Genomic DNA, 23701 nt, shown 5'->3' on the forward strand with positions numbered 1-23701 from the left:
CCAATTGGCTGGCGGGCGGCAGCGGCGGACAGTCAGGCGTGAGGAGGCCGGGACGGAGCTGCGGCTCCCGCGCGCCGATTGGCTGAAGGGGTGGAGTGAGGATAGTGAGACCTCGGCGCGAGGCCAATGAGGCGGGAGGGAGACCGGATGACGTCAAAGACGTGATGAGGAGGAGACCGACACCTCCGCCGGGCGGGGCGGGCGCGGGCCCCGCCCGTCCCTCGCGCTGGGGCCGTTGCGCGGCGCCGCTCCCCGGCAACCCCGGTAGCCGCCGCCTGTCTCCACACGGCCGGCCCGGGCGCGACCGGCGGCAGAAGCTGCCAAGAAGTACAGTCGCAGGAGGAGGGGAGTCAGAGCGCGGCCCAGGGGGCGGCGGCGGCGGCCGGTAACAAGGGAAAGGGTCGTTCCCGAGAAGAGCCGCCGCTGCCCGTGGCCTCCCTCCGCGCTGCTGCTGACGCTTCGTTTAAAGCGGCGGCGAGGGTCTGTCACCAGAGCAGCACGGCACGGCGGCGCTGCTCCCCGAATCCTTGTCTTCTCTTTTGGTTTTAGGGAGGCGCGGCCCTCGCGTTCGTGCCCAGCCTCGGCCGCCGCCAGAGCGCTGCCTGCGGCTGCAGAGGAGGGAGGGAGAGCGCTGGTGTCCAGGTACCCACACTGCGGCTTCCTTGCTTAAGTAAATAAAACGACTGAAATACAAGGGTAGGTCACAGTAGCAATGGACCCCATTTCACTCGGTATCATGCAGGTACAATTCTACAACTACAAATGTACAAATAAAAGATCTAGTGAAACCCACTACCCTCAACCCACAATGCATTGTACAGTACTAACAGTAAAATGTAATCATTTAATTTCAGCATTTGCCAAAAAAAAAATTACGTAACTCTCAACTGTCACACTAATTTCACAGCTCTAAAGTTTTACTGGGACTTAAAGGTGGCCACTACCTTAACTAATTGAAAACCAAAGCTTTCAGGAACAGACCTGTGGCAAACCAGTGATATTTACATGACCAGTTCCTAGACCTTAATAATTCTTCTCAATTTGCTTGCATTCAGATCTTTAGAACAGCAGCTTCCCCCCCCCCCCCCCCCAAAAAAAAAAAAATCACTGATGTCAAGATTGTTTGATTTGAGACTTATATTGAGAAACACAGGTTTTAAGCGACTTGTTGGCATTAGGAAACAATATACAAACTTTTATTTGAAGAAAATGTCTCAGATACGACAATAACTTTGGTCATGTTAAAAGGAGGCCATCCAAGAATGAATAAAAATGAGCTGCTTTATAAGCATGGCCACATACAGTATATTCAGATATTAGCTAATAGAAGCTAAGGTTACACGCATAAATAGGCCTTAGTACCATGCAAGTTCAACGCAATTTCATACATTCATTATAAATTTTCAATTATTTTCATGCCAAATCACCTTTTGGATAAAAAGGTAAGAAAGTAGTAACATCTAATGTGACCAAAATTGAACAGAAAAAAATCGTAAGTACAGACGTTTTTATTAAAAAGATCTTGAAATTACACCTGTTCAAGAAGTGTTATACCATCTCTGATCTCCTTCGGTGGGAATTAGTAGTGTTAAGCATTGTTACATATCAAAAAATACAACTCTGTTTTACAACATAGTACTGACATATTCAAAGTACTGTGCCAAATTATAAATAGTAAAATCAGGTTTTGAAGAATTTCAATAGAAAGCAACTTATGCTCACACAAACATATGCACATAGTATAGTCATGTAACAAAAGTTTTATAAAAGGAAACAAATTTACCCCATGCCAGCTTGAATTACTGAGGTGGGATTCAATACCTACTATGAAGACTGACAGTTCATTTCTTTAAATATATTTATTAGTCTCTGGAAAAAATAAGACAAAAATTTACTTTCACCAGAATACACACCATTCTTCACTGACAATCTGTTTCTCAGTCATGACTGACCTAAGTCGGTTCGTATGAAAGTGGCTTTTTTTTGAAGACCTTGCAATAAAAAAATGGTCCACTAGACTTCAAAAATTCAATCAGCTTCTGCTCAACCGCAGAATAATCCTACACATTGCTTCTACCTAGAGTAATCTTCATCATCTGTCATCTGTAATTGTAGACAGTCACATCTTCCACTGTGACTCAAGGTGCAGCTACAAGTAGAGAAGTGCTTAGATACTCAGTCACTTCAAATACACTTGAAGACTGCTTCTAGTGCATAATCAAGTTGAAAATCCTTTTACTGATCATAATGGTTTGTCAATAACTGTAACACCTAGAGTGAGGAAAAAAGGCATACATCTTTAGGTAGTATTTAACAAAAATTAAAAGAATATGAAAATAAAGTTTTAATATAATACCTTGCAACTAGCATAACATCAAAAAACTGCACCAGCATCAGTGTTCATATTTTCCCTAATTGCTCTCTGACAGAAAGTTGTCTGAATCAGTGCAAGGTTCGGAAAGTTTCTGTAACTTGAAAAAATTTGCCATTACTCAAGTTTACTTTCATTTTGGTATCAGTGAAATATATCCTTAACATTCACTTAAATAACTCATTTTAGAAACTGTAATTATTGAAGGAAAAGATTCCTGAAACAGTTCTTGTTTTCTAAATTTCAAATCCCAAGAGAACTTCAGAATTGGACCCCCGTAGATTGAGACAAATCTCTTGTTAAAAAAAGGAATCATCTTTCTGACTCACCACTTACATGCTAAATCCCTTGAGTACAGTTTAATACCATTTTTTTCCTTGTAGTGAATAACTGTTTGAAGTCATCATTCAAAATGTACCATCAGATTCTTCATACCCATTCTAGTATCTTAGGTTTTACCTTAGACAGGACTTTGGATGCTTTATCAAATTTCTTATCCTAGCTGTTATACTGTAAAAAGTCTGTTAAAAAGTATCTGTGTGCATTACCTGCATAGCTCCTTCCTGTACTCATACAAGATGACACAACTGTCCATTTATCAGTTGTTGGATTATAATATTCCACTGTTGATAAATTACAGGAACCATCATCTCCTCCAACTACATACAAGAGACCATTTACAGCACAAACACCTGAAAAAAGATGGGAAACCAGCATGAAAATCAGAATTGGCTTGTTCACCCCATAAAAGCATGGTTTCTATTCTGCAACATCATGAAAGCAGCAGAACTACAGAAACATACCATTTACACCAAATGACATTACCACTATTTTAAAGTAATTGTTGTGTATACCTGCATTCCTTCTGCACATGTTCATGTCTGCAACCTGCTTCCACGTACTGGCGACGGGATCAAACACTTCAACACTTTTTCTTACCAAAGGACCATCATGACCACCTACTGCATACAATAAATTGTTTAACACACCAACACCTGCGAACATAGGAAAATACTCAAAATTATGCAGAGAATGGTTTGACTGATATGAAGGAGAAACAACAAATATTATGTCCACTAACATAAATCCTCCATCCAGTCAATGTTAGGAACTATTTTAGAAAATATTTAGGTCAGGATGCATTAAAACAAAAAGACAGTAACTACAGCAAGACACTGATAAAATGTCTTGCACGCCCATCTACCATATTGCAGCATATAAAGACCAGAGCTGTTCTGCAACAGATTTAGAAAATTTTGGATGAAAAATGATGTGTGGGAAAATGAGGATTGTTGAAATTTAGGACTAATTAGAAGTGACAGTAAATGAGACAGTATGCTCAGCCAGCATAACGGAAATCTGACAAGATGATAAAGCGTAAGTGAATTTTTAGAACATAAAAACTGTGCAGTACGGAGGAGCAAAGCTGAATGGATAGACATTATACAACAGGGATGCTTCCACTGAAGTGTTGGAACACCTTGTAAACATATATATATAAAACAAAAGAAAACAGTTAGAGTGAGCACCTTCCTCCTCCAGGATTTGCGAAACTCCTTTGCTCCTAGGCTTCCCTTTCAAAAGTTTATCAATCTATAAGCTTGGGATGAAGGAATAAAGCTAGTCTGTATCTACTTACTAATTGGGCTGCACATATTGAAAAGATGGTAATAGAGGAAGCAGAAAGGAAGGCCTGTTTTGTTTATTCCTCAATTTATAATGCACTATTAGAACCCAAACATAATAGATTTCAGAAATGTAGAGGTTTTTTGTATTACAACTTACGAGTGATGGACCATAAAGACAACTGAGAAAAACACTACTGTGAAAGTACACTGGGAAATCTAATGTGTCACATTTAAGATTATTAAACTCAAAGCTGAGATAGATTTGTAAATATAGTTCTTAAAAGGGTTCCATGGAAAGGGCACTGCTTAAAATCATTAATAAAGGGAAACAGCAACTATGAATGAAAAAGATCAGTTCAGTCCTTCAGAGAAAAAAAAAATGCTGGGTTAAAAAAAAAAAGAGAACCCTGAGACCTCAATAGCCAGCTGAAATATCTTTGAAAACATATCACTAATATTGTAGGGAAGAGCCATTCCTATATGGGGAGAAATAGCTGAAATAACTAAATTTTCTTATTAAAAAGACAGATTCTAATAATTAAATGAAGAGGGAAGAAAACATGGAAGAGTTAATTGGTACTACAAATCTGAAAAATAGCTTAATAGGACACTGTTTTATAAATCATGCTATCTAATGCTTTATCAGTGATATTCACTACTAACATTTCCCCACATCCTTCCCAGTTAATTCCTTTTATTGCTATTATTTCTTGCTATCATGTCACAGTATAGGGTGACAGATTTTCTTTCTCCCACTCTGATCACACTTTATTAGGCAGGCTAATACAACATTCATCTTGTGTAGGATTAAACATTACAGAGCTAGGAGGGCGGATAAGATTTTTAGTTTAAATATGTGATGTGATGTAAATCCCCCCACCCAGGCTTTCTGTATAGTTACCGACCTTCCTTTTCAGTGTGTAGAGCTTTCCCCCTGCCACACTGAGATTTTTTCTTTGATAGTTCCTTATTTTTGATAATGTCTTCCGTTCCTCTTTGGTGCTTCATTTTCCCTTAATCCCACACCCAGTTTCCAAGTCCTACCTTATTTCTTGCTCCTTCCGTCTGTATCCTCTTGTTGCCGTCTTCCGAGTTCTCCTTTCTTTGTTATTTTTCTTCCCTGCCCATTTTTCAGGACCCTGTCTTACATCTCTCATCCCTCCCAAATGGCCTATATCTGGATCTGAAGCTCCTCATCCCAATATGTTGCTGGAAACAGATCTGTCCCTGTATTGATCAACTGAGCAGCAGTTGGTACTAAAGAAGAGTAACTGAGGGTTAACCTCTGAAGTTGCTTTTGAATGAAGCTGAAGCAGTAGGAACAGAAGAGACAGGCTTAAGTTCCTTGAGATGACCAGAGATCCAAAGATTTCATACAGGAACAAAATTCTCTTTAGTTAGCACCCATACACTACCAGGACTACTGATCGCCAGCTGAAACAGTTCTGGTGGTTTTGGATATTTGGCCACTACAGCCAAGCTCAATCAATAGTCATAGTCATGATTTTCACATTACCACACCACCACCTCCCCCATGCACAAATATAATCTTCCATGTATTTAACAGAGTGGCACAGAAGTATGTTATTTTACTCAATTATATGAATCTGAAATAACTGACTACATTTACTTTTCCACTCCCAAATTTTTTTTTAATCAGAGGACAAGGTAAAAGGCAGCAGAGAGTTGAGTAAACACAGTCCTGAACTTTGGGACAAGGGGACGGAGGAGAGGGACAGAAAGATCCCAGTAGTTAGTGTATCTAAGGCACTAAATTTGAGAGTTGTAGAAGTAATTCAACATTTAAAAAAAAAAATCTGAAAATATCTAGTGTATAAATAGGCTACAAGCACAACAGTAGTTTGCAAAACCAGAGTATTTAAAATAAAAAAAGCTGAGATAAAATGGGTGTGCAGGCAGATTGCAAAATGAAGCTTTGTCACAACCCACCAACGCTATTTGTCTTTATAGAGATACTTGTAATTTGTCCATTTATTTATGTAAATATATTTTCCTCAAAACTTGCCAATATTAGACAGGAGTATGTAACAGTACCCTTACTGCCACTCTGGCCAGTTTTTAATCCAGAATTTACTTCCAAGATGCACAGACTAACAAAAAGTTTCACAAGACAACTATGTTTTCTTGAGATATAGCGCATCATGCTTCCATCACAGTTTTAGTTTAGAAACATGATCAAAACATTACTTTTAGCAATAAGAGACATATCTACTTGCTGATTTTCTAAGGGTGTAATGGAAGTATCACAAAGTAAGTATCTTAATTTTAGTAATGATTTTAATATATTTCTTTCGAAATAATTTTAATTTAAACATCATTATACAGATTAAAAACTGTTCAGAATCAATAAAAAATAATGGAAAGAAAGATGAAAAGTTGGCATAACTGTTAATCATCTACTGAGCATACTAGAAGTCCATCCAGTTTTATTTGTAGCGACATCTCTTCCAATTATGAAGCACATTAATGCAATCGCCAGTAGATCTTTGAAGGCTGTTGCTAAAAAGCACCATTGAGTACTTGGCAAAAAAGTGACTTAACTAAAAAAAATAAACACAGAAAAATAGTATCATGCAATTTGACTTGAAAAAGTCCATGGGAACGCATCTAGAGAAATAAAACAACTTCTGCAAGTTGAAAAAACCTGAAATACCAAAAGACAAATAGAGGACAGTGAACAGTAAATGAGTCCATAATATAAATAGATAATGAAAATGCTAAAATCAATTTGAAGCTGTGGAAGCATCATTTCATTAAACAAAAGCAGAATACCACAGGCACTTTTGATGTCTTTGAAGAGAAATATACATACTCAGAATCACAAGAAGGAAAAAAAATCCACAAAAAAAGTAAAGAAAGAATTTTTAAGATTATAAAGAAATAAATGGATATACCTTGGCTAAACGATATGGAAGGGTAACATGTAATAGCCTATACATATCCAAAGGATGTAAACACCCGGTGATGTGAAGAATTACTGAAGATGAAACAAAGGGTACATAAGTGGAAGTAATAGGATGAAACCAGTAATACAAACTTAAGAATGAACAAGGACAAAGTTTCCTGCAGTGAATCAAAATGCAGAACAAGTCCTCCAAAGAGGTGCAAATCTAGTCACAGTTTACATGTAAAGTCAACCTGAAAATGCTATTAGAAAAATCAGCCCTACACTGGCAAAGAGACATCTTTGAAGAAATGACATTTTTTTCATCCTGGCCATGTAGATTTTGATACTTCAGTATTTAGGTGATATTAAATTGATTGTCACAATCCATGCATATTAGTCTGTATGTTAAAAGCAGCAGAAATTATGAGAAGAAGAGGAATATGAAAAGTATGAAAAAGCAAGGAAAGATATTTATTATTAACAGACTGAATCTTACTCTGTAGGACAGTTTTATAACCTGCAATATATCAGCTGTCTAAAACTAACACATTCCATTAAACTCAGACTTCAGCTTACCTTTTATATTTTTAGATACATTTTAAAACCACAAATTTGTTTGTTTTACAAGGATAGTTGATTCTTGTTCACTCACCTGCTCCACTCCGTCTAGTGCTCATTTCTGCAACATAGGTCCACTCATTTGTATTAGCATCATAGCATTCTACTGAACTAAGGCACTGACGTGATGCCCCATCGTAGCCACCAACAGCATACAGTTTACCTAGAAGGGTAACCAAATTTCTAATGCACACAGACTATACTGGTACAAGGCTGAGGGGAAGTCATCGTTCTCTGAACTAGCAACTAATCAGTATCTGTCGTCAATCAGTTATTGAGTTTCTATTCTGCGAACAGTTTAAGATAGTACACTATAGTTCTTGTCATTTTAGGATGGAAAAGGCAGCCAGTATCTAAGAAGAACAACGTCAGTCAAAGGGTTTTGAATTGCCTAGCTGTAATACAAAAGTACTTTACCCTGGTTTTAATTAAAAATTGTTCAAATCCAAGCTAATTCAAGTATGTCCAACACTGGAAGCTCACAAATATGCTTCCTAGAAACATCAAAAATTCAGATGAAAATTATTTGTACAGTCTGCATTTTCAGATCAGAAACAGCAGTGGTTCCCATGCAGTTAAAACACTCAAGAGCCAAGCCCAGGTCTGCATTGTGCAAGTGACATCCAGGCTATTCACCACCAAACTGACTTGAAAGTCAGCAGTTTCCCTGGCAGTGTCCTTGAGATCATCCCCAGCATGCAACCAGCAAAGTCAGCCACAGGTAACAGAGTTAACAATACTGCAGTGCTACATCACTAAAGACCAATTTATAAGGTCATCACTTCACAGTAATCGGGCTCTCTAGCTTTGCTGACATGCCTAACCTAGAGCATGCATGCTTAGCGAGCTTTTCCTTAGTTGGTCCCAGGCACAACTGAAGGTCTGAAAAGAAATTTAGAACAACTATGCTAAAAAAAGCTGGTCAAAACCAAGTAGAACAATTATGTATTGTTCATACCATTTGAATTACAAGGTTGAACAAAAAGATGAATCTGAAGTATGTTTGAAAAGAGAGAAAAGGTAGGAGGGTAAAAGATTACATTCCCCCCCTCTTCTTTTTAATATCATTTGTCAACTTACCTCCAACAACACCTACACCAACACTACTTCTTCTTGTGTTCATTGGAGCTACATGAAACCACTCATTAGTCTTTAAGTTGTAAACTTCAACTGATGATAAACCTATGAAGACAATATAACATTATTTTCTCTATAAGTCTAGGTGGAACATACTGTCTACCTTCCAGAAAATTCTTCATATCTGAAAAATCAGATTATTTCATTTTAAGGACTATTAGTTACTGTGCAAAAGGCACAACTGATGTCCTTTAGATAGCCAATTACAGTCAACCCATTCTTGGTGTCTGAAAACAAGCAAATTAATAAAAGCTTTTGTGGAACTCTGAAAAATTCTTCCCTGGATTATTTTTTTCCTTTTAATTAATTCACTCTCTCTTACATATGCTTCAGTAATAGTTATTAAGGAAAAAGATCATCTCTGCACAAATGGTTTAATGCATCTGTGAAGAGAATGAACAGTGTTATGTCCAAAGCCGCTTCACAGGTCAGAAAAAGCTGTTTGTAATCCTATTTACAATATGTCAAAATGCAAAGATACACCTCATATGCAAACAGGACAAAAGGGACAGATAATTTTTCTGCTTACATCTTCCATGAGTTAAGGACTGTATGACTACAGAAGGAATACTGAAAGGGAACTTGTCAAAGATTCACTAGTCATTAAGCCTAAACTCTGAGACAGGAGCAAACAGTCCATTGTTCAGGTAGAAGGATGTGAACACTAAAGCACATTCAACACCACAAGATGCCAGGCTACCCTTATGCTTGGTTTCATCACAGCTTCCAGGAAAGAGACGTTCAAATTTGATACAATTACATCAAGAGTAGTCAAAGCTAATCAGCAGCATATAAAGGCAAAACTACCTGTACTCCCATCAAATCCTCCCACAGCATAAAGAAGGCCATTTAATACAGCTGCTCCCAGTGTGCTTCTCCTGTCTTGCATATTGGCAACACTTGTCCACTGGTCCTTCACTGGATCATAGGAATCTACTGTGCGAACTCTCAAAGAACCATTGAAACCACCAACAGCATAAACCATGCCTCCCATGTACACCATTCCTAGAGCAGCGAAACAGGGAGGAAAGATGATCATTTTAGTCTCTTCGTCAATTAATTGTATTCCGTACTGTCCTAAGTAAGCAGATACTTGACACAATTTACAGTACTCACTACACTATCAGGCTTCTGACAGTGTCATAAAGCCACACTTCATTCAGATTAAGCACCAGAAGTTCTGACACTTTTTGTTACTAATAGCTGACACTTCTGAATATCATGCTTGCTGAATTCCTTCTTGCTCAGATATATCAGCTGCTTTAAGATCACATTTTTAGTATCAATTGGTCACTTCGTCACATTCTTAACCTCATTTAATAATAATAGGGTATTTTAATTGTAAAATTACTCATTACTATAATGCAGTAATATTTAAATTTCTTTATCCTCTGTGTCTATGGGACACAGTAAAGCAATTTATTCTAGAGATTGGAAACAGAAGCACAAATTAAGATCAAGTTATCAAGCTTGTATTGTTCCAGATTAGCTAGTAATTTGAATTTTAAGAATGATCACTGAAGTCAAGGCTTAGCCCTTCTCAGATAAATATCTTAAGTACTGTTCCAAAGAATATACAATGCTTTCTGCAGACACCTAAATTCTGAACCATTGCCAACCACAACAAAAAAATTAAGCATCATTTACCTGCTCTACATCTTCTGGAAGGCAATTCAGCCACCTGATGCCAGCGCTCTTCTTTAAAATCATAGCATTCAACACTGCGAATTGCCTTTGGTGCCTGTCCTCCAACTACCATCATCAACTAAAAGGGAGATAAAAATATTAATTAATTGTTTGCCTATATGAGAGCACCTGAAAGATCAAAAAGTGTTAAAAATAAAACAAGCTTCTGTACAAGAACTAATTCAAGGATGGTTCTCCTAAAATAAGAAATCTGAGTCTTGCAAAATAGGTAAAATTCTTTTTTTTTTTTTTTTAAACACACATGCAATTTGTAATCATTGTACAGAGGAAATTTCTGAGATAGAAATGCAGGAAGCAGTTAGAGTCTAGGTGGAGCTCCCATGAATGGGGCAGATCTTGCTGTATCTTCACATCCTACTCTGATCTCAGATAAGAGAATTCGGCGTCTATGATGTTCAGTGGAACTATGACCATCCATCACAGAACAGCCTCATCTGATTCCTTTGAGAGAAATGTGCTAAACCTGCTGAATGGAATCTCCTATTCCAATACTGCAGTTGCCATGCTATGAGAAAACTTCTTTACTTCACTGGAAAGAAGATAATATCTGATGTTCTGTTTTCTTCTTCTAAAATGAACAAAAGACTATATTTAGCTAAAAATTGAACAAATGCCCAAACTTGGAAGCATCGGTCTTTGTTAGGGTTTTTTTTAAAAGAAACATGATTACCTCCTCTCTAACACCAGGCCTATATTTGTATATTTCTCAAATGCTGAAGAACTTACTAAAAACCCTTTTTTTTTTTGGGGGGGGGGGGGGGGGGGGGAGCGGGTCACAGGGGGAAGGCACAACACAGGACAACACTACACAGACAGGATGTAGGGAGGGTGGGAGACTAAAACATCTGTATCACAAGTAGTATGGAGTAGAAAGCTAATCACTTGTTATTTTTTTGTGATAAATAATTCTGGTATGAAAATTTTTAGTGGAACACCCCAAGTGATGGTCATGTTCTCAAGAAATTTGTTAAAATATAGTTTGAAGAAATAAGTACATTGGAAAAATAAGGCTCTTACTTTTGGAAGGCTAGCAGGTGTTCTCAGTTTTGTCCGAGTGCTTTTCATCAATGCTCGTTGCTCAGTTGGCAGCAAGTGATACTTCATAGCTTCAATGAGGTAATCTTTACAAGCACTGCTGTTCTTAACCAATATTTCTTCTTCAACTCTCTGTTTATTAATAGAAGTTTAACAAGGTCTGAGCATGTTAAGGAAGTAAAACACAAATAACAATCTGAAATGTAATAAAGCCTGTGTTATATCACACAAATGCAGATTACTCTGATTTTTTAGACTGAAATTTAACCACAGTTAGACACAAATTTATGTGATGGCAATATGCAGTCATTGAAAAAAATGCTGATTCTCCTAACTAGTAAGCAGAAGAAACAGTGTTAGGCAAGGTAAATAATTTCTTGAAGCACACTTCTTGACTTTTCAAATACAGAGAGTACAGAACACTTTGGGGGGAGGGAGAATAATTTAACAAACTAATAAACCATCCCACAACAATAAGAAACCACAACAGCAAAACAAAACACAAAAACCCACAAGACACCCAAAAAACAACCGAAAAGACAACCCACATGAAGTGCAGGAAATTCATATCACAAAACCAGAATTTCTAAAACAAACACCTACCAACATGCTACTACACCTATTAAACAATGCTAATAGTGAACTGATGTTTTCAATCTTAAATACTTGAGCTGACACCTAAACATTCAAAATGATCTTATAAAATTTGAAAAGATATATTATATCTGAACCAGGTAAAGAATTGTTTCCTTTACCAGCAAGTCCTAACCAACTTAAACAATAGATTCAATTCTGAAACCTAAAATTCACTTACAAAAAGAAGTGTAGTATCAAATATCATATTAAAAATGAAAGCTAACCTGTTCTCAGCAAATTAAATCATTCAAATTACTAGTGTAGCATGACAAGTAGTCAGCCAAACAGATAAATAACTTGTATATGATATCCTCTGTGTGTGTGTATGCACATGCATATGTAATGGTGGCTGTCTGTTTATTTTTACTATCAGTAACACACTACATTACACTGTTGTTTAAATTTAAAATTATCCATCTAGCATTAAAAAAATAAGCTGAAATGTTCACATGCAGAAAAATTAGTATTCATTTTTGCTTACCTGAACTAAATATTCACGGGAAAGCAAAGGTAGCCGAACATGCTCCATCAGGCGTGCCATTAGCTCCTGCCTTACATCTTTGTCATGGTTTACCCACGCTATCACTGCTTCAAATACCTTCCAGGAAACAAACAAATGCGAGTCCCTTGACTTACAAATTCAGTAGTATGAAAATATCAGTGTGCCTTCAAAAACAGTTTTTTGCTTATATTAAAATTCCTAACATGAGAAAAGTCAACAGCAGTGACAGCTCCCATTATTTTCATATTTACCCACTACAAAATTCTGAAAATGCAGTAGCCAGTCTCTTTATATCACTCCTCTACTGGTGTTTCAAGGATAGCTACACTACATTGACAAAATGCACACAATAATTTCCTTGATACTGAAAATCCAATAAAACTAGGTAAACAAACACAGCAGCAGGGATATTACAATCCTCATACTTCTCCTTTCTTGGAAATCGACCTGCCACATCATCATTCAAATGATTTATTGTCACTGAGTCTTACTAGGAGAAGCAATCCCAAGCCTAGTTTCTCCTCTATGGCACAGCAGCTCATCATACACTAGAGCATTAAAACCTTAATTATACATCACATGTATCAAAATCAAAGTGACAAAACCCGACCTTCAGGGTATTATAGGCACGGCAACATGACTTTCCTAGTTGCAGTTTAAGCAGATAGTTCCTAGATTCAAAGTTTCAAAAAGGTTTTAACACAAAACATTACCTAGCCATACAAATCAGCATTCAAACATGCTTTTGAATACAGTTTAGCCTCACTTGAACACAGGTGTTAGTACAGCTATATACTTCTTGGAAAAAAGAAAACCAACATATTTTAAATTGATCACAACTGGATTCAAAATGAATACATCTACAACCTGAAAACCATTAGAGGTTTAAAGAGGTGAACTGGGCTCACTGAAGATCACAGAGTTTCAAAAATACCTTTAAAAGAATGAGATCTAGCTAAAGGTGAGCCAACACGTATTTAAACTCAAGTTTGGTTATACCAAGCTATAGCCATCTCCTTTGCAACCCACATCTGTTCAGTTAGGCTAAACAGCCCACATATTACATACAGAGTTTTAACACCTTTGTGGGACTGCTGATGTTAAAAGTTAGATAGCATATACTTGCTCTTCAAACTACTATTTCTGAGTTATTTATACCTTGGTAAACCAAACTCCTGTGTATGTGACTCACAGCATGTGTTCTGCTTGAAAATGTGGAGGAATTTCCATTTATTTTAGTTTCCATATTTTCAAAGAACGAAGAGTTATGTGATTTTAATACCATTTTAGGATTTTTAAGAGTTGAGATTAATTTTCAACATCAGACAGACAAGACTTTTGGGAAAAATTGTTAACACTGTGGGGAAAAATCCTTTAAACATGAGCACAATACATGCCTAATTTCACTGAGGAAACAAAGAACGCACCCAAACAAGCGTACAAGAGCAGCAAGAGCTCTCTCACCCAAATGATAAAAAGAATACTGGGATACAGATGGTCTTACCTTCTCTTCTGAGGCAATTGTGAGTTTGTCACTGGATATAAGACTGCACACCTGCTCTACACCAAGATTGAGGTATTCTTCACTAAGTACGACATCAGAAAAGTGCTGTTCTGTTTGGAGGAAAAGTAGTACTCTAACATACAGTGCTAAGTGTATCCCAAAACAAGCATTAAAGCAGCAGAGGAAAAATAGAGGAAAACAAGTCAATATGCATGCTATTTTGTTATATCTAGAAGCAATACATTAAAACATTTTACATAGGTAAAAGCTTAGTCTCACAGAGTTTAAAGATTCTTGAAAATAATTGAAATATTAAAACACACTATACTAACAGAAGCAATCATATCAAAATTAACGTTTTCATCATTGCTTCATCTCAGTACTTGTCCTTGACAATTACTTAAATATCACTTTGCTATCTTCGTACACATAAATACAGCAAAAAAAAATTCCAGAAAAAGAATATGCCCTCTACACTGCTGACAAACATGTTTTAAATCTGCAGTTCAACATGAACAATGGCTGATTCATTAAAACTATCTATCAGTTTTGCACTCTAATGTAGGTCAAATTAAACAGGTCTGGATCCTGTTGCACCTCTCAGAGCTTCTCCAAGGTCATAAAAATATGACATATCACAATCTCTACAATGTGTATAAGATGTGTAGCTTTTCCTCTTTTTTTAATGCCTCAACTTAAAGTAATCAAAACTGACAAAATTCAATGTTTTGGTTGTAGAGCCATTTATCAAGTTGTCATTCAGTTATTCAGTTGTCCTCTCCCTTCCTTAATATTGCTTTTTTAGCCATTCAATTGCTTAAAAAGTAGCTCCTTCCAGTTAACTCTTATTTTTCCCCTCTTCAGCTATTCTTAACAGAAGTTAGAAAGGACAACTGTTACTGGGAATTTAAGAATTCACTAAAAATTAGAACAAGTGAAAAAAGGTCATCAAACATATTCAAACTAAAGAACTTTTTAAAGACTTTTCTATCACTCCACTAGTGCTACTATAGTTAAGACTCTGTGTTTGACAAACTGTCTTAAGCTGTTCAAAAAAGTTGAAGAATGCTGAATGCTTCCAGATCAAGAAGTCTAAATTTTTCAGGTCAACTTTGCACAGTACAACAGCTTTTTCTGCACTATAATAAAGATTAGAGAGCATAAAAAGATAAATTTAACACAGTATAATTCTTGTCTTTTATCTAGTTTGGCATCCTGTTCCTTGAAATGGGCAACACAAATTGCTTCAGACAAAAGTTCAAGAATATGTATGAAAAGTATAATAAAACCTCCTCCCATAAAGGTCTTACTATAACCATGAAAGATTAGAGATTTGTAGACAGAAGGATATTTTACCTTAACCACATTTTACTAAACGTTGAGTTTAGTGAGATACAGTCTAGTCCCCTTAAATCCTGTTAAATTGTTGACTTTAATACCTTCCTACAGTAATAATGCCACAGTATCACTGAACAAAAAGCTCCACATCTAAATTTAAGACCTAGTTTACCATTAATCAGTTTCCAATTAATATTCCTATGTTCTAATACTGAATATGATGATAGGGAAAGCTGCAACCTGACTACTCAAAATCATTCATTATTCTATATTCCTTTTCAGCCTTCATCTCTATTTAAAGTAGACAGTCCTCGCCTTTTCAGTCCCTCATCCTACCAGCCTCTTTATTCATGCAGTCATCATCACTACAAGTCCCTCCAATTCTGCAGCATTCTCTTATGATGGATGCATAGTGTTTTCTGCCATATTTCAGGCAATGGGAGAGAAAGGATGAGAAGAAGTACTATTGATTTTTGTAACACAACCATTACTTTTCCACTCCTTACAAATCTTTATGTCTTATGTTTGCTGTTCAGGCTACAAATATGCAGTTTAAGCTGAAGTAGAATTTTCTGAGGTACACTTATTGAAATAAGTATCTGATTAATTTTACTATTTGCATATGGTAAACAGAAATCGAGAAAGGTAATTTGCATAAGTTAGTTTTATGATAAACTCAAAATTTCAAGTGACAGTGCCACAAAGCAGCCTGACTGACTGTACTCAGAGGCTGAGTTAGGAAGCAAGCAGAAAGGGGAGGCAACACTCATCTAAACCTCAAACAAATCTGAGGTTCAGGTGCCTTGTTCATCTTTCCCTCAAGAAAGCTGATCCAACAGTGTATCACAGCCAACAGAATACACTTCATAAACTAGAAATACCCAGTTGATCTTATAGACTCATATACAAAAGCCTTGCTTTTTAAAAGTTGATTTTGTTTTATGGCATGCTCTAAATAGAAAGAGATCTAGCCTCTAAAGCAGAAGAGTAAAAGTTGAGAATTTTCAAAGTAATACAATAAATTGAGGCTGTCTTCTCTTTTCGTGCTAGGAGAACAACTGTAGAAAGATATCTGAAAAAAACAGACAGTACCTGAACAAAAACTAAGACAATTTTACCAGATGTCAGAGTCTGTGCTTAAAGCATAAAATAAGGCACATGGCCAAGAGAAGAAAGAGTGGAAAAAAAAGAAGACATTAAAACAAACTACTCAGTCAATATCTGAAAGCTCAGGTCCTCAAGCAATACCTGAAAATGAATCCTCAGCTGAATGAATTACAGAAAAAAGAGAAATAGGAAACTAGATTGCTATATAAATTTTATTCATCAAAAAAAGAGGTAAGGTGAAATCCCTTGTCTCTTAAGAACCAGATCTCTTGTTGTCAAGGAGACCATCCTAAATGATTGATAGATAACCTTTTGGCAGAAGCCAACTGAAATTACAGCTAAATGGATTATTCAAAATAATTAGAAACTGAAAAAGAACAAGGAAATGCAAAAACACCACTTAAATCTGCCAACGGCAATTTATCTAAAGCTATTCAAGTGTTAAGACAGAAGGCATTATTTTATTATATATAAAACTATATGCTTATGAAATGCAAACTTTCTGCTTCCTTTTAATATGGTTATCAGCATCTTTGAAATAATATGATTCTGTACGAAGAGTTCCAAAAATCCCACTTAGATCCTCCTTTCCCAATAACTGAGAGAAAAATAGTATTGGTTTTGTTTTTTTTTTTCCCCCTTCTGGATTAGGATTTGTATTATTCCATACTATTGCTCACATCCTGAAAGCTTTGATAATCAGGAGATACTAACATCAAACATCATGAAACTTACAATATGATAAAATGTTTCATGCATCTGTCCCCTGCAAAATCTCAAACTAGCTTGGTTTTTATTTGTTGCATTAGGTAACATGCAACTATCTTCATGAACATCTCCTAGATAAGCAAACAGGTAGAACCATCAGGCTGGAATTTTTCATGAGAGAATAAAATACTTATTTTTTCCAAATCAGAATTTTCCACAGTGTGCAACTTTGACAAATTTGTATTGGAATCCTGCCCCACTTCTTGCCACTTTACCCAAGCACTGAAGCCAGCTGGCTCCAGAGTCAGGCAGCCTGGAAACAAGCTGGCTTAGTAGCTGCAGAGGCTTGGCTCCCAAATTCCCACTTCCTAAGCAAGTAGAATCCTACTTCTGTATTATTAAAACTAAAATCTGCCTTTGAAAAAAAAAAATCCCTTCCATTTTAGGACACTTCTAAAATATCTGTTCCAATTGCATATGAAAAACAGATTTTCACATTTTCGCAACAGATAGAGACCGTTTCTATCTGAACAGCTAAAGAACTGTCCTTGTCTGCCCTGTACCAGTAGGATGGGAAGCTTCAGGGACAAACTAAAAAGACAAAAGGGAAGTTCTTAACAACCTGAAGGGGTATACTAAGAAAATGTTTGGAAGTACAATAAACGGTGCCAGCATGGAGAGCACAGGAAGATAATAAGAGCTGTAAACGTCCCACCTTTTGGTATTTTTCATTACAAGTCTGGAGATGTGTATTATACATACACATCGCAGCAGTAAGCACTTGACCTACCTCTTATGGAGCAGATCATCCTGAGTGCCATCATGTGGCACGTACAGGACATCCAGATGATCAGGCCCAGTCAGCATGGGTTTATGAAAGACAGGTCCTGCTTGACTAACCTGATCTCCTCCTATGACAAGGTGACCCGCTTATTGGATGAGGGAAAGGCTGTGAATTTGTCTACCTTGACTTTAGTAAGGCCTTTGACACTGTTTCCCACAGCATTCTCCTGGCGAAACTGGCTGCTTATGGCCTGGATGGGCACACGCTTTGCTGGATAAAAAACTGGCTGGATGGCTGGATCCAAAGAGTTGTGGTGAACGGAGTTAAATCCGGTTGGTGGCCGGTCACAAGTGGTGTCCCCCAGGGCTCAGTACTGGGGCCAGTTCTGTTTAATATCTTTATCAATGATCTGGACAATGGGATAGAGTGCACCCTCAGTAAGTTTGCAGACAACACCAAGTTGGGTGGGAGTGTTGATCTGCCTGGGGGTAGGAAGGCTCTACAGAGGGATCTTGACAGGCTGGATTGATGGGCCAAGGCCAACTGTATGAGGTGGGAGAAGGCCAAGTGCTGGCTCCTGCACTTGGGTCACAACAACCCCATGCAACGCTACAGGCTTGGGAAAGAGTGGCTGGAAAGCAGCGGAAAAGGACCTGGGGGTATTGGTCGACAGCTGGCTGAATATGAACTGGCAGTGTGCCCAGGTGGCCAAGAAGGCCAATAGCCTCTGGGCTTGTATCAGAAATAGCCAGCAGGACTAGGGAAGTGATCATCCCCCTGCACTCAGCGCTAGTGAGGCCACACATTGAATCCTGTGTTCAGTTTTGGGCCCCTCACTCCAAAGAAGATACTGAGGTGCTGGAGCATGTCCAAAGAAGAGCAATGAAGCTGGTGAAGGTTCTGGAGGACAAGTCTTATGAAGAGCAGCTGAGGAAACTGGGGCTTAGTCTGAAAAAAAGGAGGCTGAGGGGAGACCTTATTGCTCTCTACAACTACCTGAAAGGAGGTTGTAGTGAGGTGGGTGTCAGTCTCTTCTCCCAAGTAACAAGTGATAGGACAAGAGTAAACAGCCTCAAGTTGTGCCAGGTGGGATTTAGATTGGATATTAGGAAAAATTTATTCACAGAAAGGGTTGTCAAGCATTGGAACAGGCTGCCCAGGGAAATGGTTGAGTCACCATCCCTGGAAGTATTTAAAAACATGTAGATGTGGTGCTTAGGGACATGGTTTAGTGGTGGATTTGGCAGTGTTAGGTTTACAGTTGGACTCGATCTTAAAGGTCTTTTCCAACCTAAATGACTCTATCCAAAAGGCATATAGTCATGATGGCCATAAAGATATGGACACTTAACTTTATATTTTTCAATTACATAGGAAGGAAAGCTACATCTGAAATCTGTACAACACATTTTATGCTATAAACATCTGTGGATTAATTCACAAACACTATTTCACTCATTTATATACCTACAGTCAGACCTTCTTTGGCTTAATTGCCTTTACTAAATAGAATAAACAAGTACAGAAGCAAAGGTCTGTTGAAGTTCCTTCAGATTAAAACTTTTCAGAGAATCATAACCCATATTCTCCTTTATGTGTATGACATTGTTGAAGACTGCCTAAATTTCTGTTCCACCATTAATAGGCTTCAGTCATTTTCTAACCTTTTTGAGGTGTTCCAGCAGCTGATAACATTTAATAATTTAATTTTCAAAAACTTTTTTAATATTTTGTACACTTTCAGAAATCTCCCACAGATCTTCCCAAAGCCACATTAACATGTATGAAAAACATGGCCAGAGCTTATCAGTACCAGAAGCTGCAGCTAGAAGAAGGGGGGAAAAAAATTCTCATATTTCCTAGATCTTTTCATAACAGTAATCCAATGTCTATGAGATGTGAAACAAAACATCACAATCAAATATCTTGAGTGTCATAAGTGTCTTTTGTCTGGTTTAGACCAACTATTTCTATTCCACAAAACAGACGATTATATCTATTTTAATAAACTAAATGGAGTACCTGAATCTTTCTGATGTGATAATGCTACAAAACCAGCTGGAACCTTCCAGAAATGTAGCTTCTTTCTAAACTAATAATGTCTTGTTTTATAGCAATGGAGAGCATGAGAGCTTGGAAAGATCTGAGCCTTACATTCACTTAAAACAACAATGACAATTTCTCAAACAGATGAAAGAAAAACATTTAGCAAGAAATAGTTTTTAAACTACTTTCTTGAAATTACTACACATTGTAGTTTTTTGGCTTGGGACAAAAACTCTTTGCTAATAGCCTAACACAAGGCACTGATCAAGCAGGAACCCAGCCTTATTATAGACAGACACACACAAGCTCTGGCACAGTTGGAGAACCAGCAGAAGCTATACATTGCAGAATCAGATTTAAAATATATATATATAAAATTTACTTGTCAATTTTATGCTTAAATAACTGCTTTGAGAACACCATGAAATTCATAGCAGCCAAGGTAACAGCAATGTAGCAACAGACACTGCTACTCAGAATAGAATCATAAGAACGATTCTCTCAACTATGTCCTTTCAATCTCATGCATACGAACGTACACATGCATGCTTCCAAGTCTAGTCAGGGCTCAAAGTTTTAAAAGCAGAGCACCAGAATCGAGAACGCTGTATCCCACAGTTAAGTGCAATCCCCGCTTCACAACACATCCTAAGATCCCCTAACAAAAGTTTCTTCAACATATCTTCAGCACGGTGCTAAAAGCCAAGAAGGTTTGCTGAGTAAAGCTCATCCTCAAAAGACACTTATTCCACAGGTAATCCAATGTTTCCAAACCCCGCACCAGCCTATGCAGTGAGTGGAAGTATATTACTATTCTTTGGTCACAGCTAAGAAATATGTCAAGGCCTAAGCACTCAGCAAGTGTCTTTCTAGTCCGAAATGGCATACCCCTCTTCATTAAAAGGCTTTACTGATCTATCTTCAGGTTGTACATAACATTATGACAACTATAAAACACACCCTATTCCAGGAAACATTTTTATTTTGTGAACATCCTTCAAGACTATGTATAATGTATCCCAAACTAAAACTGAGGGCAGACTACCAGCACTCATGCCACATACTCTCTATAGGAATCCTCACACAAGAAGGATGAGAGGCCTCAGCTGTACGCAGCCCCTGACTGTGCAAGTGTAACAAGACCTAGAGAAGGGTTGCTTTCTAGAACATCACAAGAACAGGTAGCATCTCAAAGTTGAACTGCAACAGAAGGTCATTCCAAGTAATCTCTATGAATTGCCCACTATTTTCAGATCTCTCCACAGGCATCATAGATGCATATAAATAAGTATCCTAAACTACAGAAATTTCACACTCTGCTACAGGAGGACCAACCCCACCACAGAATTATGAAGCTCCAGTTTTAATGAAGGTGGGGTTTCTACTCCCACTGGAAGGAAGTTCCAGAGTTTCACTTTTCTAATAACTTCAGATCTACATCAGCATCCATTTGTTTTTATGCTACCATTGTCTATTAGCAAAAGTATCTCCCTGCCTCTTTTTCCTAAACATAATAGCAAGCATAACAAAATAAAGACTGGGAGAAGTTAAACATCCAAATGCTTTTCATTTTCTCTAGCAGACAAATATTTTCAGTGATTTTTTTAATCTAATAATCCTCTTCTGTACTTATTCTAGTTTTTGAAGCCTTAATCCCAAAATGTCTGCCTCTGGGAGTTCAGCTGTCTGTGACACAAGGCCTAATTCTGACATGGCACAGCCACATATCTTTGGTTCAGACTTTTGAGAAGACTTGTTCAGTTGTAAGAAAAAGCCTGACAAAGTACAAAGAGCCATTTGAGATAAGAACAGGGGGAAAAAGAAGCTATGATGGCTGAGATACAGGCAATAAGAAGCTTGAAAATTCAAGAGGAAAAACATTGACCTGAAAAGGTATAAAACTGTGCAGAAGAAAACAGGGAATCAGCAGACAAATCCAGCAAGACTGATGAGCAAGGAGAAATGAATGCCAACTCTTCCTCCCTGGGTGCTTTTACCAGGAGTACTGAGCATGCCACTGCTCAGCCTAGTAACTTGCAAGTCCCGGCAAGGACCAGCAAATAGCTTCCTTCTCATTTTCACTCATTTGTATCCTGCTTGCAGAGTGTCTCTGAGAACAGCAAAGGATGCCTGAACAAAATAGCCCTGAGGGAAGGTTACAAGTTGGACACAGTTCCTGTACTCTCAAACACATTTAGCAAATACTGCACTCAAGGTCTTGCCAGGGTGTTAGATTTTATATTTCTAGGAAATAATCTATATAAATATTAGCTTCAGCTACTAAATTGAACAAAGATTCTTTAGGAGTAACTGAAGTAGTTTAGAATTATTATGGCATAGTCAGAATAGAAGTTGGAAAAACGAATTCAATATTAAACAACAGCTATATCAAAAATGTGTTCCCTAAAATATTAAATATCTGAATATTAACTCTAGTTAATAAATGTATACGTTGCTTCCTATTGCAGAAAAGGTCAAAAATATGATAGCTTTTTGGATTTGATATTATATTACTCAAAGACAAAAAGTTTTAATTAAACTTTTTGTATAATAGTCTAAATACAGTTATCACAAAGTCATTCAGTCACATACTGTGGCAGGTGCACCCGCCCAATGAAAGCAGAGCTTCTTGGCTGCTGAAGTGTGGCAGCTCCTGACTGCCTTTGTTCTCAAGGCCTCGTGGTAGTCGGGACCTTTGGCCAATGGGAGCCACTATTGACTACAGGTCAGATTTGGCCTGGGTATAAATAAAGTCCCCTTGGGGGAGCCATTTTGAGCTTGTCCCCTGGAGCAGCACGCTGTGGTTGAGGACTCTCCCCTTGGGTTGGGATGCTGCCCAAGGAAATTCCTTAAGGTGCCTTGGGTCGGGACACTGCCCTGAGGAGGTCCTCAAGGTTGAGAGCCCTCACTTATCAGGTGAGTGATAAAGCGTTCTGGGTTGCTGTTAAACCCTAGGGAGTGGGGCTTCGTTCTGCATTTTGGGTTGCCATTAAACCCTAAAAAGTTGTTCTGTTCTCCTCACAGACATTCGAACCCGTAATTTATGGAGAGCTAGTTAACTGTATTAATAATTAATTTTTTTATGTTTGGTGGTTGGCTATTTATTTGAGAGCATCTGTAACACATACACATTAGAACTTCTCCAGTAAGGTATGCATTACAAAGCTAGTACTTTCAAAAACAACCTGAATAGCTTTTGAATTTTTAAAAATTGATATATAAATAATTTGAATACAATTTCACTAGATTAAAAACATCTGAGTATGATTGATTTGTATACCTCAGTTTCACACTTAACACAGTAACCAAGGATTCTGTTGACAGACACCTAATATGAGTTTGCTGCATTTATGTTTTTTCCTGAAACATCCATTCTTGATAGAAATACTATAATCTCCTGGAAGTGGGTAAAAAAAAAAATCTATACTGGAAAACAGAATTTCTAGGAATTAAGGCAACTGAATGCATTCATCAAAATCCTTCTTTTTATGAGGTCTAAACTTATTCAAGATAATAAAAGGCCTATTATTTGAACCTAGACATATGAATTGAAGCACTTAGTGTTCTATTTCAGGGAAATCTTCAGTTTTAACTCTGTACTAATTGTTAATGATGCTAATTGGTCACTGTACATTTTCAAAAAGTTATGAAAAGCAATAGAAGCATATGAAA

At 37.5% G+C, this 23701-nt stretch overlaps 1 protein-coding gene across 13 annotated transcripts in view; it reads right to left on the reverse strand.

The window, feature by feature from the left end:
- Positions 1-1156: 1156 nt before the first annotated feature.
- Positions 1157-23701, reverse strand: part of KLHL2 (kelch like family member 2) — a 62731-nt gene continuing 40186 nt past the window's right edge. For 7 of the 13 annotated variants that reach the window (XM_074866535.1, XM_074866543.1, XM_074866531.1 and 4 more), the window contains 10 exons: positions 14047-14156; positions 12522-12638; positions 11387-11536; positions 10310-10427; positions 9470-9667; positions 8606-8707; positions 7560-7688; positions 3226-3366; positions 2920-3063; positions 1157-2271 (listed from right to left, as the gene is read on the reverse strand). In XM_074866535.1, coding sequence (XP_074722636.1) covers positions 2243-2271; positions 2920-3063; positions 3226-3366; positions 7560-7688; positions 8606-8707; positions 9470-9667; positions 10310-10427; positions 11387-11536; positions 12522-12638; positions 14047-14156 — 1238 coding nt within the window. In that variant the 3' untranslated portion in view covers positions 1157-2242. The other 6 variants (XM_074866533.1, XM_074866532.1, XM_074866534.1 and 3 more) reach the window with 6 other exon arrangements.

This window comes from Strix uralensis, chromosome 4 (genome assembly GCF_047716275.1).
Source record: "Strix uralensis isolate ZFMK-TIS-50842 chromosome 4, bStrUra1, whole genome shotgun sequence".
NCBI classification, from domain to species: Eukaryota; Metazoa; Chordata; class Aves; order Strigiformes; family Strigidae; genus Strix; species Strix uralensis.